This window comes from Esox lucius, chromosome 25 (assembly GCF_011004845.1).
Source record: "Esox lucius isolate fEsoLuc1 chromosome 25, fEsoLuc1.pri, whole genome shotgun sequence".
Taxonomy (NCBI): Eukaryota; Metazoa; Chordata; class Actinopteri; order Esociformes; family Esocidae; genus Esox; species Esox lucius.
The window spans coordinates 21,892,810-21,909,396 of NC_047593.1; the positions used below are offsets into that span (position 1 = coordinate 21,892,810).

The window sequence follows — 16,587 nt, forward strand, 5'->3', positions numbered from 1 at the left end:
TCACGAATTAACCAGAAATATCCAAACGATTTCCTTTTTATTAACATTAGCGGGCTAACATTGATCCTGCATTGAAGTACAGAATATCCCAAGGATTCATCTTCTGTGTAATGAGGATGTGAGGAGATGCTCCACCGTGTGGTCAAAACCCTACATTACACCCCAACTCAGGGATGAGGTGGTCCACTGAAAAATGCATTAAACACAGACGGAGGTATAGGCTAACTATATTAGTGATTGGTTTGTTAAAAATCTCTGTTTTACGTCTGAGATTGAGTTTATCCATTACAAACAACAACTCTGGTGTACAGCACATTTGAAACATAATATGACTGTGAACTCATCAGGAAACCAGTGGACTGACCAAATAGGAAACCTAAAGCACGTTTATACCTACAACAATCTGCTGCCGGCGGCTGAAACCAAAACATCTTCTGGGATGCTGTGAAGTCAATGACAGATGTATTGACAACAAAATCTCATGCTTTCAAATTTGGGTTTTCATTTCTTGCTGAAGTAATCTATGCTGCCCCCCCCCCCCCCCCCCCTGCAGATATTTTGCTCCCCTCCCTGACGGTTTTAGAATCGATTATAAAACTGCTTTATTGATTTGGAAAGAACTCCATGGCCTTGCCCACAAATGCATGTATTTTTCGCAAATCAGTAATTTCTTATTGCTTTCACATACAATACAAGCGCCAATCACATATTTGCAAAAAAGTAAACACAAGTCTCCATAAAATATGCACAACTCAGTAAATCAATATTGAATTAAATTAAAACATTTGGTCACAGAAGAATCTATAGTCCTCACTTCTGTGGCATCCATAGTACTCCTATTTAGGAATATCCAAGTTACAATGCTATACCAGAGTTCAGTATTACTGCACATCATACAGTACAATGCTATACCAGAGTTCAGTATTACTGCACATCATACAGTACAATGCTATACCAGAGTTCAGTATTACTGCACATCATACAGTACAATGCTATACCAGAGTTCAGTATTACTGCACAGCATTCAGTACAATGCTATACCAGAGTTCAGTATTACTGCACATCATACAGTACAATGCTATACCAGAGTTCAATATTACTGCACAGCATTCAATACAATGCTATACCAGAGTTCAGTATTACTGCACAGCATTCAGTACAATGCTATACCAGAGTTGAGTATTACTGCACAGCATTCAGTACAATGCTATACCAGAGTTGAGTATTACTGCACAGCATTCAGTAAAATGCTATACCAGAGTTGAGTATTACTGCACATCATACAGTACAATGCTATGCCAGAGTTCAGTATTACTGCACAGCATTAAGTGCAATGCTATACCAGAGTTCAGTATTACTGCACATCATACAGTACAATGCTATACCAGAGTTCAATATTACTGCACAGCATTCAATACAATGCTATACCAGAGTTCAGTATTACTGCACATCATACAGTACAATGCTATACCAGAGTTCAATATTACTGCACAGCATTCAGTACCATATACTATCTGAGTAAAATAAATTTTTAACATTGTTTCTGCATCATTGAAATTGTAAAGCACAAAATGAATAAAATAAAATGTAATAAAGACTTTTCTTTCTGGATATTCAGTCACTCAACGTGATGTCTTTGGTAAAACAATTTAACGGAAAAAGAGTACAGCCCATTGATGGTAATACTGTATCACAGTATCAACAAATGGAACAGACATACCCAAGTGGGTTCACTGTGCTGGGAGATATTGATTGTAATTATTATTTATTGGGCCACTGTGTAATAATTGATAAGAGAGAGCAAGTTGTTTGTTTTGATGGAAGCCGTTGATTTTGTAACATGCAATTAATACATTTGAGTCCAGTTTCGTGCTATTATAAGATTGTTGCTGTTGATCACTCACCCACAGCCTAGACAGGATCCCTTTTAAACGCATAATGGAAGGTGTAATAATATCCTAATTCAATATTTTCCTGTGGCCTCGTGGGGACAAGCTGTGGCCCATTCCTTTATACTCTGTTCATTCAGTCTTGTGCAGGTCACATATGGAATATATATTATGTACAGATCACATATTATAACAAGCCATGTTCACTTCTCCCTTCTGATTAGTTCTCCCACACACACACAGACACACAGACACACACACAGACACACACACAGACACACACACACACACACACAGACACACGTACACACACACACACACACCGACACACACACACACACACACAGACACACAGACACACACAGACACACAGACACACACAGACACACACACACACACACCGACACACACACACACACACAGACACACACACACACACACACACACACACACACACACACACACACATACACACACACAATAAACAGCCTTGGCAATTCAGAAGCATCTGATCAGGTGACCTCTGTGTTTATTACACTATATCTCCTGTAAACACCAAACAGACCATAACGCACCATGATTACGTCATCCTGCCTGGATATTCTCTGGTCAAAAGTAGTGCACTGAAGACCACAGACAGACCCAGTGTTATCGATGACAGACCACTGGGATTAGACCACAGACAGACCCAGTGTTATCGATGACAGACCACTGGGATTAGACCTCAGACAGACCCAGTGTTATCGATGACAGACCATTGGGATTAGACCTCAGACAGACCCAGTGTTATCGATGACAGACCACTGGGATTAGACCTCAGACAGACCCAGTGTTATAGATGACAGAACAGTGGGATTAGACCACAGACAAACCCAGTGTTATAGATGACAGAACAGTGGGATTAGACCACAGACAGACCCAGTGTTATAGATGACAGAACACTGGGATTAGACCTCAGACAGACCCAGTGTTATAGATTACAGAACAGTGGGATTAGACCACAGACAGACCCAGTGTTATAGATGACAGAACAGTGGGATTAGACCACTGACAGACCCAGTGTTATAGATGACAGAACAGTGGGATTAGACCACAGACAGACCCAGTGTTATAGATGACAGAACAGTGGGATTAGACCACAGACAGACCCAGTGTTATGGATGACAGAACAGTGGGATTAGACCACAGACAGACCCAGTGTTATAGATGACAGAACAGTGGGATTAGACCACAGACAGACCCAGTGTTATAGATGACAGAACAGTGGGATTAGACCACAGACAGACTCAGTGTTATAGATGACAGAACAGTGGGATTAGACCACAGACAGACCCAGTGTTATAGATGACAGAACAGTTGGATTAGACCACAGACAGACCCAGTGTTATAGCTGACAGAACAGTGGGATTAGACCTCAGACAGACCCAGTGTTATAGATGACAGAACAGTGGGATTAGACCACAGACAGACCCAGTGTTATAGATGACAGAACAGTGGGATTAGACCACAGACAGACCCAGTGTTATAGATGACAGAACAGTGGGATTAGACCACAGACAGACCCAGTGTTATAGATGACAGAACAGTGGGATTAGACCACAGACAGACCCAGTGTTATAGATGACAGAACAGTGGGATTAGACCACAGACCGACCCAGTGTTACAGATGACAGAACAGTGGGAGTGAAATAAAGTTCCATTCGATTTCAGGGACAATCTAAGAGACTACAAACATTAATATTCATACCTGACCTGGATGTACCATGACCTGGATGCATATTGCTCAGCTACAGTATACAGTAGGGAGAACATGTCTCAGATAGATATATCAGATAGAATTGGTTGAGCTAACATGTCCTGGTTATCACAACACACTCCCCAACGACACTTCCTGGTTATCACAACACACTCCCCAACAACACTTCCTGGTTATCACAACACAAACCCCAACGACACTTCCTGGTTGAATATCACACATTTTGGCTACAGGAAATAGGCCACAAGGCCAGCAGTGTGGAGGTTATTATGTTTGTTTATGTATCTCTGGGCTTTAGCTTCAGGTTCCATCATGTTCCTCATCATTGTGCATCCGCAAAACTCATCCTGGATCCTTGGAACAGAACAGAACCCTGGGTTCTTGAGGTTTGAGGGCTTCCACTGTGTCTCTCTGAGATGGTGGCGCGGTGATGTGATAAGAGACATGGTGATGGCTGTTATGGTGATAGCTGTCATGGTGATGGTGGCTCTGTGAATCTGCCTGTTCAATTAATGTTCCAGAGGTCGTCATCCCTCCATGTGACTGAAACAATTTTGTTCCAGAGGTTGTCATCCCTCCATGTAACTGAAACAGATCTGTTCAACAGGTCATCATCCCTCCATGTAACTGAAACAGTTCTGTTCAACAGGTCATCATCCCTCCATGTGACTGAAACAGTTCTGTTCAACAGGTCATCATCCCTCCATGTGACTGAAACAGTTCTGTTCAACGGGTCATCATCCCTCCATGTGACTGAAACAGTAATGTCAAAGATATCATCATCCCTTAATTCTTCTCTTTCCAAATTCAGAAACCCTTGCACCTCTATTCACTCTCTCTTTTTAGGTCATAGTTCACAGTTCATGACTTTTCCTTTGTTGTTTGGGTTGACGCTGGGGTCAGGGGGTAACATCAACAGTCATGGTCTCTGTCCCTTCCTGGTCCCCTGGCCTCCAACCCCTGGTTATCTGACCTTCTGCAGCTCTTCTCTGAGCCAGGAAGGGAGAGGTTTACCCAGCTGGTGAAGCAACTGAGACAGATTTATGTTGTGTTCTCTATAATACCTGGACAGGAAGGACCGTGCCTAGGGAGAGGAGGGCAGAGAGAGAGGGACAGAGAGATGGAAGGAGAGATACAGATGGAGAGAGAGAGAGAGAGAGAGAAAGAAAAGCATATAGACAGAGTGAGAGAAAGATGGAGAGAGAGGGAGAGAAAGATGGATTGAGGGGGAGAGAGAAGAAGGGAGAGAGAGTGAATCAAAGAGCCACACAAATATGACTTCCAGAGAGCTTCAACAAACCCATCAGCAGCCTCATAGCTTGACTGATGTTATTCATGTTCCACTTAAATAATAAAACATGCATGAAATTCAAATGAACAAATCCCCAGGTGTACAGAGACTGCAGAATGGTAAAAAATATGTTTCATTAAATGTTTCATGTGTCAAGCACTCCTGGAAGGGCTCCCGCCAACCTGAGGGAGTCAGTAGAGCTGGGTGAGTCAAATCCCTCCCCTCTGAGGGAGTCAGTAGAGCTGGATGAGTCAAATCCCTCCCCCCTGAGGGAGTCAGTAGAGCTGGATGAGTCAAATCCCTCCCCCCTGAGGGAGTCAGTAGAGCAGGATGAGTCAAATCCCTCCCCCTGGAGGGAGTCACAATGTGTGTTAATGTGTGTTAATGCATGTTAAGGACTACAATGAGACCAAAATTCTAGGCTTGAACACCAGGAAGTAGATCTGGTGAAAACAAGGAACCACTGATCCCCTGACTAACACCATCCCCATGACGAAGCATGTTGGTGGGAGTCACTATGGGGATGCACAGAGAGGTCCATCAAGAAAACCCGATCCCGAGCACCCAGGACCCAAAGCATTCAGGCCCTGAAGCATTCAAGCTAATAGAGACATACCCAAGAAGACTCAAAGCTGGTTGATGCATATCCAACAAGACTCAAATCTGGTAGATGCATACCCAAGAAGACTCAAAGCTGGTAGAGACATACCCAAAAAGACTCAAAGCTGATAGGGACATACCCAACAAGACTCAAAGCTGGTAGATGCATACCCAAGAAGACTCAAAGCTGGTAGAGACATATCCAACAAGACTCAAACCTGGTAGAGACAAACCCAAGAAGACTCAAAGCTTTGATGGCTGCCAAAGGTGCCTCAAAGGAGTCACAATACTTCCCAAAGGTACTGTGTGTTTGTGTGTGTGTGAGTGCGCGTGTTTGAATGGCAGTGTGTTACCTCTGGTTCCATAACAGGATATTTTCGTTCTTTGTTCCCTAAACACTTTGTCCGTCCTGCTTCTCTCCAGCATCCCTTCTGCTGGTCAAACCTGGAGGGAGGAGTTATATAACATATTATCACATTTAAACCGCTGCTTGTCAAACCTGGAGGGAGGAGTTATATAACATATTATCACATTTAAACTGCTGCTGGTCAAACCTGGAGGGAGGAGTTATATAACATATTATCACATTTAAACTGCTGCTGGTCAAACCTGGAGGGAGGAGTCAGATCACATATTATCACATTTAAACTGCTGTTGGTCAAACCTGGAGGGAGGAGTTATATAACATATTATCACATTTAAACTGCTGCTGGTCAAACCTGGAGGGAGGAGTCAGATCACATATTATCACATTTAAACTGCTGTTGGTCAAACCTGGAGGGAGGAGTTATATAACATATTATCACATTTAAACTGCTGCTGGTCAAACCTGGAGGGAGGAGTTATATAACATATTATCACATTTAAACTGCTGCTGGTCAAACCTGGAGGGAGGAGTCAGATCACATATTATCACATTTAAACCGCTGCTTGTCAAACCTGGAGGGAGGAGTCATATAACATATTATCACATTTAAACCGCTGCTGGTCAAACCTGGAGGGAGGAGTCATATAACATATTATCCCATTTAATTCAAGAAGTATTGGCCTCCTTCAAGAATGTCAGCAAAAATAATCAAAATAAATCAACAACAACAAAACACAATGAGTCATATTTTGGGATCAAACAGAAGGGGAGTTGTGTACCTTCATTGCAGTACATTCATTTCTCAAACACAAAACTTTTTATTGAGTACAATTTATGTCACCCTTATGTCACTATTCAAATATGGATAACTTTCCAACAATAAGCTCCACCTCTGCGCTATGTTAACCCTAACACTAACCCTAACCCTAACCATAACCATAACCCTAACCCCAACCCCAACCCTAACCCCAACCCTAACCCTAACCCTAACCCTAACCCTAACCCTAACCCTAACCCCAACCCTAACCCTAACCCCAACCCCAACCCTAACAAGAAGTACAGACATAACGAAAGAGAAAAACAGAGGCATGGAGAGGTAGCGAGAAACAGAGTGTGTGTATATAACGTACATGAGAGCCTGTGAGTAGTTGAAATGAGGAGTCACGCCAAGGAACTTTTGGACCTCGTTCATCACTGCCGCTGGGTCACTACTCAACTGCTGTCCATCTAGAATCAGTAACTAGAAAATAAAATAGTTAAAATGTGTCAAATTAGTCTAGATACCAACAAGATAATCTGTATTGATACGTGCCTATCTTCAAAAACACCCCTCCAACTGGAACTGTTTGGAGGGAGAATGATATCACCTGGGGGGGGGGGACTAACATGGTTTACTGCCAGAACATGACCCCACTTCCCAAAGCCCCACCCCAGCCCAGGGACCCCAACCCAGGGACCTCCACCCACCCAGACCATCAGCCAAACCAGGGACCTCCACCCATCCAGACCATCAGTCAAACCAGGGACCTCCACCCATCCAGACCATCAGTCAAACCAGGGACCTCCAACCACCCAGACCATCAGTCAAACCAGGGACCTCCACCCATCCAGACCATCAGTCAAACCAGGGACCTCCACCCATCCAGACCATCAGTCAAACCAGGGACCTCCAACCACCCAGACCATCAGTCAAACCAGGGACCTCCACCCATCCAGACCATCAGTCAAACCAGGGACCTCCACCCATCCAGACCATCAGTCAAACCAGGGACCTCCACCCACCCAGACCATCAGTCAAACCAGGGACCTCCACCCATCCAGACCATCAGTCAAACCAGGGACCTCCACCCATCCAGACCATCAGTCAAACCAGGGACCTCCACCCACCCAGACCATCAGTCAAACCAGGGACCTCCACCCATCCAGACCATCAGTCAAACCAGGGACCTCCAACCACCCAGACCATCAGTCAAACCAGGGACCTCCACCCATCCAGACCATCAGTCAAACCAGGGACCTCCAACCACCCAGACCATCAGTCAAACCAGGGACCTCCACCCATCCAGACCATCAGTCAAACCAGGGACCTCCACCCATCCAGACCATCAGTCAAACCAGGGACCTCCAACCACCCAGACCATCAGTCAAACCAGGGACCTCCACCCATCCAGACCATCAGTCAAACCAGGGACCTCCAGCCATCCAGACCATCGGTCAAACCAGGGACCTCCACCCACCCAGACCATCAGTCAAACCAGGGATCTCCACCCATCCAGACCATCGGTCAAACCAGGGAACTCCACCCACCCAGACCATGGATCACTATCCTGAGGGAACACCTATGGTCCAGTTCTTCAGTAGGTCAGCTCTAGTATCTGCAGGGGGCATCAGCTATATTCACCACATTAGTACAGCCTCACGTCAAACTACACACGTGTGTTTCTGTGTGATAGTTTGTGTGTGTACCTGGTTAGCAGGGTAGTGTTGTAGCCACCTCCCCAGGTGTGTTGAGTAAAGTCCTGGTGTGAGACAGTGGTTCTGGAGGGAACGGAGGTCAGCTGCTGCCTCGTGTCCAGCACTGATGACCTTATAGAATGAAAACCTCAGTGCAACGTGCTCCCCCACAGCCCTCTGATGCTGCAGGTGAACACACACACACACACACACACAAAACACAAATGCACACAACACAAACACACACACACTGTTATTGTGAGAAGATAACCCACGGCTAGACTACTGCAATGTGACTATCAACATACTGCAATGTGACTAGCAACATACTGCAATGTGACTAGCAACATACTGCAATGTGACTACCAACATACTGCAATGTGACTACCACCATACTGCAATGTGACTACCAACATACTGCAATGTGACTACTAACATACTGCAATGTGACTACCAACATACTGCAATGTGACTACTAACATTCTGCAATGTGACTATCAACATACTGCAATGTGACTACCAACATACTGCAATGTGACTACCAACATACTGCAATGTGACAATCAACAGACTACAATGTGACTACCAACATACTGCAATGTGACTATCAACATACTGCAATGTGACTACCAACATACTGCAAAGTGACTACCAACATACTGCAATGTGACTATCAACATACTGCAGTACATTGACCTCCTAAAGGTTGGAACCCATGATGAACAAAAAATAAAATACATTGGAATAAATTGTATGATATAAATTACACAGGTAGTGTGCTATATTGTTGTTTTCCAACAGGGGGAATATATTACACTTAATTAAGAATTGCATGAGTGTGTTTGTTTGTGTGTGCGTTACAAGTGTCTGTTAGACAAGCTCAACCGCAACAATAATGAGCTGCTCTTCCTTGTTGGTGCTGTCTTGCTCAAGCAGGTTCATGGTCTACATCATTCCTAAACAACGACCTCACCTCACACAGGACGTGGTGCAGATACTAATCCAGGGACTTGTCATCTCACTCTGGGTCACTGTAACTACCTGTTGGTTGGACTTCCTGCTTCTTCAACTTATCCACAATACTGCAGTCGCCTGGTCTTCAACTGTTCCAAGTTCTCCCTTGTCACCTGCTCCGTCTCCTGCTTGCCCACAGAGCAGCAATGGGAACTTCCCCTCCGTACCTTCAGGCAATGCTCAAACCCAACAACACTACCTGAGCTCTTACTCAGCCTCGTCAAAACCTCTCTGACCTGGGACCCGAATAATGAAACAGTTCTTAAAAGTTCACTGATTACTCTACCTAGCTATATTAATGAATGCAATCATTCTAAGTTCTTCTCATGGACTAATGACTAAAATGTCAATGTTTGTGTGTGTTATGGTGTGTGGGTTACATTGTGTCTGTTATGGTGTGTGTGCTGTGGTGTGTATGTGTTAGTGTGTGTGTGTTACAGTGTCTCTGTTATGGTGTGTGTGTTACAGTGTGTGTGTATTATGGTGTCTCCGTTACGGTGTGTGTTGCGGTGTGGGTTACAGTGTGTGTGTTATGGTGTGTGTGCTATGGTGTGTGTGTTACAGTGAGTGTGTTACAGTGTCTCTGTTTTGGTGTGTGTGTTACAGTGTGTGTGTTACAGTGTGTTTGCTACGGTGTGTGTGTTACAGTGAGTGTGTTACATTGTCTCTGTTTTGGTGTGTGTGTTACAGTGTGTGTGTTACAGTGTGTTTGCTACGGTGTGTGTGTTACAGTGAGTGTGTTACATTGTCTCTGTTTTGGTGTGTGTGTTACAGTGTGTGTGTTACAGTGTGTTTGCTACGGTGTGTGTGTTACAGTGAGTGTGTTACATTGTCTCTGTTTTGGTGTGTGTGTTACAGTGTGTGTGTTACAGTGTGTTTGCTACGGTGTGTGTGTTACAGTGAGTGTGTTACATTGTCTCTGTTTTGGTGTGTGTGTTACAGTGTGTGTGTTACAGTGTGTTTGCTACGGTGTGTGTGTGTTACCTGATACCAGCTGTAGGCCCGGTCAGAGGGGTTGATGAGGAGTGTCAGGATCTTGGCTTTCGGCAGCAGAGCAGCAGCCCGGCGAGGAGCTTCCTCAGATGAGAAGTAGGAGGAGCTCTTCTCACACAGGAAGTCACTGCTGACGTTCGACGGGAGAGAGAAGAAGTCCATGTACCTAGAAATAGGAGAGGGTTATGGGAGGAGTGAGGGAGAGGTTGAGGAGGAGTGGGGGAGAGGTTGGGGAGGAGTAGGGGAGAGGTTGGCGAGGAGTAGGGGAGAGGTTGGGGAGGAGTGAGGGAGAGGTTGAGGAGGAGTGGGGGAGAGGTTGGGGAGGAGTGGGGGAGAGGTTGGGGAGGAGTAGGGGAGAGGTTGGGGAGGAGTGGGGGAGAGGTTGGCGAGGAGTGGGGGAGAGGTTGGGGAGGAGTAGGGGAGAGGTTGGGGAGGAGTAGGGGAGAGGTTGGGGAGGAGTGAGGGAGAGGTTGGGGAGGAGTGAGGGAGAGGTTGGGGAGGAGTGGGGGAGAGGTTGGGGAGGAGTGAGGGAGAGTTGAGGAGGAGTAGGGGAGAGGTTGGGGAGGAGTGAGGGAGATATGCACACCATAATACATAGAAAACACAGATTAGCAGTCTACGCCTGTGCTAAATCATGTCTAAGTCATGTCTAAATCATGTCTAAATCATGTCTAAATCATGTCTAAGTCATGTCTAAATCATGTCTAAGTCATGTCTAAATCATATCTAAGTTATGAGCAACAAGAAGCACCATATTCTTGTAAATATATTCTGGATCCCAGCAGTCCCAAATTGAGACACGTTCTGGCAGAATCTGGCTCAACCGGAGTACTGATTACAGATGTCAACATAGATTACCAGTCTATGCCCTTGTGGTAGTTGTTAGTGTTGAAGAACTGGACCTCCCTGTAGGGGCTGAGGCCATCCAGCTGCCTGGGGCCGGAGATCGAGGGATGCATCAGAAGGAAGAGATGGAGTGCTGTCGTTCCTGGAAAAGAGGGGAGGAAAATATGGATCTAACTAGGTCAGAGCAGTGTGTGTGTGTGGGTGTGTGGTGGTGTGTGTGTATGTGTGAGTGTGTGTGTGTCTAGCTGCAGGGTTCTCTGTTTAACGAGGCAGAAGTGTTTGATACCGATCAACTCCGAAAAACTGAACCTAGCCTTCTCTATCTCTCTCTGTTTCTACTCTCTCTCTCTGTTTCTACTCTCTCTCTATCTCTCTCTGTTTCTACTCTCTCTCTCTGTTTCTACTCTCTCTCTATCTCTCTCTGTTTCTACTCTCTCTCTGTTTCTACTCTCTCTCTCTGTTTCTACTCTCTCTCTGTTTCTACTCTCTCTCTATCTCTCTCTGTTTCTACTCTCTCTCTCTGTTTCTACTCTCTCTCTATCTCTCTCTGTTTCTACTCTCTCTCTATCTCTCTCTGTTTCTACTCTCTCTCTGTTTCTACTCTCTCTCTATCTCTCTCTGTTTCTACTCTCTCTCTCTGTTTCTACTCTCTCTCAGTCCCCCCCCCCCCCGTTCTGTCTCTCTCCAACAACAGTAACAGTGAGAGAGTGAATAAAATCGAGACCCAAAGGGAGAGTGATAACTGAATACAGCTCATATTCAGTTCTTCCTGGTCAATGACTCCTGTTGCTATGGGCCCTCAACAACAACCAATCAGCGATTAGACGTTATCCTAACAGCTGTTGTGTGTGTGTGCGTGGTGTTGTGTGTGTGTGTGTGTGCGTGGTGGTGTGTGTGTGCGTGTGTGTGTGTGTGTGTGGTGGTGTGTGTATGTGTGCGTGTGCGTGTGTGTGTGTGTGTTAGTACCTGTCCTCTGCGGTCCAATGACCAGGGTTCTGGGCAGTCTACCACACGACTTCTCCTTGGACCAGATGTCTTTATGTCTCTTATCATCACATGGGTTCTACAACGCACACACACACACTGTGGCACTCTGTGCCAGCTGTATTTCAAGTTAGAAGTCAGGGGTTAGAGGTTGAAGGATAGAAGTCAGAGGTTACCTGCCAGAGAGGCTGTCTCTGTTCAGGGAAGAGGGTGAAGTATCTGTGGGCCAGCTGAAGAGGAGGCAGGGTCAGGAGCTGCAGGTGTGTCCAGGTAGATATAAAGTCAGCCAGGTGGACGAAGGTGTACAGACCCAACCGATCATTACCGTAGTTAGAGAGATGAGTCATAAACACACTGATCTGGAAGTAGAGAGATGAGTCATAAACACACTGATCTGGAAGTAGAGAGATGAGTCATAAACACACTGATCTGGAAGTAGAGAGATGAGTCATAAACACACTGATCTGGAAGGACTCAGAGAGACTAGTCATAAACACACTGATCTGCAAGTAGAGAGACTAGCCATAAACACACTGATCTGGAATTAGACATTTGAGTCATAAACACACTGATCTGGAACTAGTTAGAGGAATTACTTTGGATAAACACACTGATCAGAAAGTAGTTGAAGAGACTAGTCATAAACACACTGATCTGGAAGGAGTCAGAGAGATGAGTCATAAACACACTGATCTGGAAGGAGTCAGAGAGATGAGTCATAAACACACTGATCTGGAAGGAGTCAAAGAGACTAGTCATAAACACACTGATCTGGAAGGAGTCAGAGAGATGAGTCATAAACACACTGATCTGGAAGGAGTCAGAGAGACTAGTCATAAACACACTGATCTGGAAGGAGTCAGAGAGATGAGTCATAAACACACTGATCTGGAAGGAGTCAGAGAGATGAGTCATAAACACACTGATCTGGAAGGAGTCAGAGAGACTAGTCCTGAACACACTGATCTGGAGTCAGAGAGATGAGTCATAAACACACTGATCTGGAAGGAGTCAGAGAGATGAGTCATAAACACACTGATCTGGAAGGAGTCAGAGAGACTAGTCCTGAACACACTGATCTGGAGTCAGAGAGATGAGTCCTAATAAACACAGTTCAGGAAGGGAGACGAGTATCTATAAGTTTACTAGTTTAAACTAGTAATTAAATATTGATATTAATAGTTTAATAATCAGTGATTGATTCATTACTCCAACAGCAGGTAAAGTCAGTATGTTAATGGTCTCATTTATAAACAGTGTTTAATAACATAGATCATTATAAAACCTACTAAACCTAGTAACCTAAACAGTTCAGTGTTTCTGTGTGGACTAGTAAAAAAATCTGAGGTCTGGTTTTGAAAAAAAGGTGCTTCTCTTTATGTCTCTACACTAAACACTGTATTTGCATAGTGTCAAAGCATTTAATTATAATATTCCAGCAGCCATTTTACCACCGTCAGTATCACTGTGTACTGACAGATCACTAATACCTGATCAATAACATTGTCCCTAATACTTGATCAATAACATTGTCATTAATTGCTGATCAATAACATTGTCACTAATACCTGATCAATAACATTGTCCTTGGTGAATTAGAACCACAAATACCTGATCAGCAAGAGCATGAAGCGTTCATATAATCAGTCAATGAAACCTGATCAATAAGAGCATGATGGGTTTAAATAAATCATTGAGATCTGAATGAAAGAAAGAGGTCAAATCCAATGGAAGGTTCCGGGGCATTCACACCCTGCTGTTCCCCTAACTCCCCCTAGGTGGCAGCAGAGACACAGATGTGGTCAAAGAGGGAGAGATTGTGCGTGAGTGTGTGTGTGAGTGTGTGTGTGTGTGTAGTGTGTGTGTTCGTGTCAGGGAGCTCTCCCTACCAACTTAAATGACTGAATAGGCTGACCACAGAAAGGAGTTGACACACTCACACACACAAACACACACACACACACACTCACACACACAAACAAAGAGGAGAAAACTGTCCAGTATGATATAAATCACTACAATGTATTTATCTAAGTATGTGTTGAGTCTGTGTGTGTGTGTGTCTGTGTGTCTGTGTGTGTGTGTGAGACAGAGGGCACTCCAGGGCTGAAGGTTGCAGTAGATACGAAACGACATACTTTGATGAATCAGAGACTGCCATCTGGAATACTGATCATCTTGGAATGCTGATTGGGAAGTGATTCTGTGTTCATGGGTGTGTGTGTATGTGTTCATATGTGTGTGTGTGTATGCGTGTGAGTTTGTGTGTGTGTTCATGTGTGTGTGTGCGTGTGTTCATGTGTGTGTGTGTTCGTGTGTTTGTGTGTGTGTGTGTGTGGGTGTGTGTGCATGTGTTCATGTTGTATGTGTGTGTGCATGTGTGTTTGAGTGAGGGCTGAAGCAGCACCTCCAAATATAACCCATTACAGTTCAGCCAAATAACACTAACCCATCACACTAACCCAATATTAGTTTAAATCCCATCACACTAACCCAATATTAGTTTAAATCCCATCACACTAACCCAATATTAGTTTCAATCCCATCACACTAACCCAATATTAGTTTAAATCCCATCACACTAACCCAATATTAGTTTAAATCCCATCACACTAACCCAATATTAGTTTAAATCCAATTTAAATCCAATTTAAACTAATATATTAACACAAACCCAATATTAGTTTAAATCCCATCACACTAACCCAATATTAGTTTAAATCCCATCACACTAACCCAATATTAGTTTAAATCCCATCACACTAACCCAATATTAGTTTAAATCCCATCACACTAACCCAATATTAGTTTAAATTCCATCACACTAACCCAATATTAGTTTAAATCCCATCACACTAACCCATATTAGTTTAAATCCCATCTGATTCTTTGGTCCTCTCTCTCTAGATCCATCTGGTTCTTTGGCCCTCTTTCTCTAGATCCATCTGGTTCTTTGCCTTTTTTTCTTGACCTGTTTCTGTAATTTTCTCTGATATTTTTAGTTTGGCCTCCATTATTTCAGTCTCTTTCTCCGTAGATCTGATAGAAAAGTCTATTCCATTAAACACTTAATATCTCTCTTAAATTGTACTTCTATTACTTTTATCATCATATGTTTCTCTCTCATTCACTCATTACATTTCTCTTTCCTCCTCTATTGCTTATTGTCTCCATTCTATTTTTTACACTCTTACTCTGCCCTTCCCTTTAACAACTGCCTCTATTTTTTACACTCTTACTCTGCCCTTCCCTTTAACAACTGCCTCTCTGCCACTCTCCCTTCCTGCCCTTCTCCCTGTCCTCCTCTCTCTCACCCTCTCTCTATTCCTCCCTACCTCCCTCCATCCCTCCCTCTCTCCACCTCTCCTTCTCATCATCCTAACTGAATTGTCTCTGCATCTCCTAGTCACATGTCATACTCATTCCTCTCCATTTCTCTCATTCTGTCTCTTGTCTCCCTTCGCATTGGTAAACCAGAGAAGAAGAGAGAGATAGAGAGATTGTAGAGAGGGTGGGTCATGTGACTACATCTCAATAGAAGGTAGCATCATTTACCAGAGAAGGAGAGGGAGATAGAGAGATTGTGCTGATATTTGGTATTTTGCTAATAAGCTTGGTGGCCGAACGACAGTCTAAATGTCAGAGATGATATATGTCTAGAGCTATGTCAGATAAATGCACACACACACACACACACACACACACATATACAAACACACATTTACACACACACACACACACACACACATATACACACACATACAAACACACATATACGTATATACACACCCACGCATTAGTTTTAACACTGTAGCGTGACCTGAAAAATAATGTCTGCTACCCCTTTCCCCATTTCTCTTTATATCTCTCCCTGTCTCTCCCTCCATCTCCCTCTCCCTGTCTCTCTATCCCTCATACACCTTTTTCCATCCCTTCTTCACACTCATCCTCCCTCCTACTCTATCCTTCTTTTATCTTGCTCTCCATCTCTGTCTTTCCATCCCACCATATCTCTCTATCACAAGGACATTGTGTGTATCACATCATCAGTTTATTATAAACAGGAAACTTTAGCTGGTCCCCATGACCAATGAATGTCCAGCTACCAAAGCTAGGTTTAGGGTAAAACCTGTAATTGGAGTTAGTGTTAGTGGTTATGTTTAGGGTTAGGAGCTAAGGTTAATTTGGGAGTTACTGTGTTTTTGGGTTTGTGTTTGCTTTAAAGTTTGGTGGTAAAAACAATAGGATTTTGAATAAGAAACTATTTGCCCCCAAAAGGATAGAAAATCCTCAAATATGTGTGTGTGTGTGTGTGTGTGTGTGTGTGTGTGTGTGTGTGTGTGAGAGAGAGAAGATTTACTAAGTGGCAAAATTATCTTCCAGTTTAAAAACA

General features: G+C 43.9%; 1 protein-coding gene across 2 annotated transcripts in view; it reads right to left on the minus strand.

Moving 5' to 3' along the window:
* Positions 1 to 2,391: 2,391 nt before the first annotated feature.
* Positions 2,392 to 16,587, minus strand: part of ndst3 (N-deacetylase/N-sulfotransferase (heparan glucosaminyl) 3) — a 42,923-nt gene continuing 28,727 nt past the window's right edge. Inside the window, exons 9-16 of one of the 2 annotated variants that reach the window (XM_029118208.2) lie at positions 12,371 to 12,553; positions 12,177 to 12,273; positions 11,223 to 11,352; positions 10,356 to 10,530; positions 8,370 to 8,540; positions 7,034 to 7,143; positions 5,890 to 5,980; positions 2,392 to 4,729 (exon numbers count right to left, since the gene is read on the minus strand). In XM_029118208.2, coding sequence (XP_028974041.2) covers positions 4,610 to 4,729; positions 5,890 to 5,980; positions 7,034 to 7,143; positions 8,370 to 8,540; positions 10,356 to 10,530; positions 11,223 to 11,352; positions 12,177 to 12,273; positions 12,371 to 12,553 — 1,077 coding nt within the window. In that variant the 3' untranslated portion in view covers positions 2,392 to 4,609. Of the gene's footprint in view, positions 4,730 to 5,889; positions 5,981 to 7,033; positions 7,144 to 8,369; positions 8,541 to 8,560; positions 9,497 to 10,355; positions 10,531 to 11,222; positions 11,353 to 12,176; positions 12,274 to 12,370; positions 12,554 to 16,587 lie in introns of those variants that run through there. The other variant, XM_029118209.2, reaches the window with a different exon arrangement.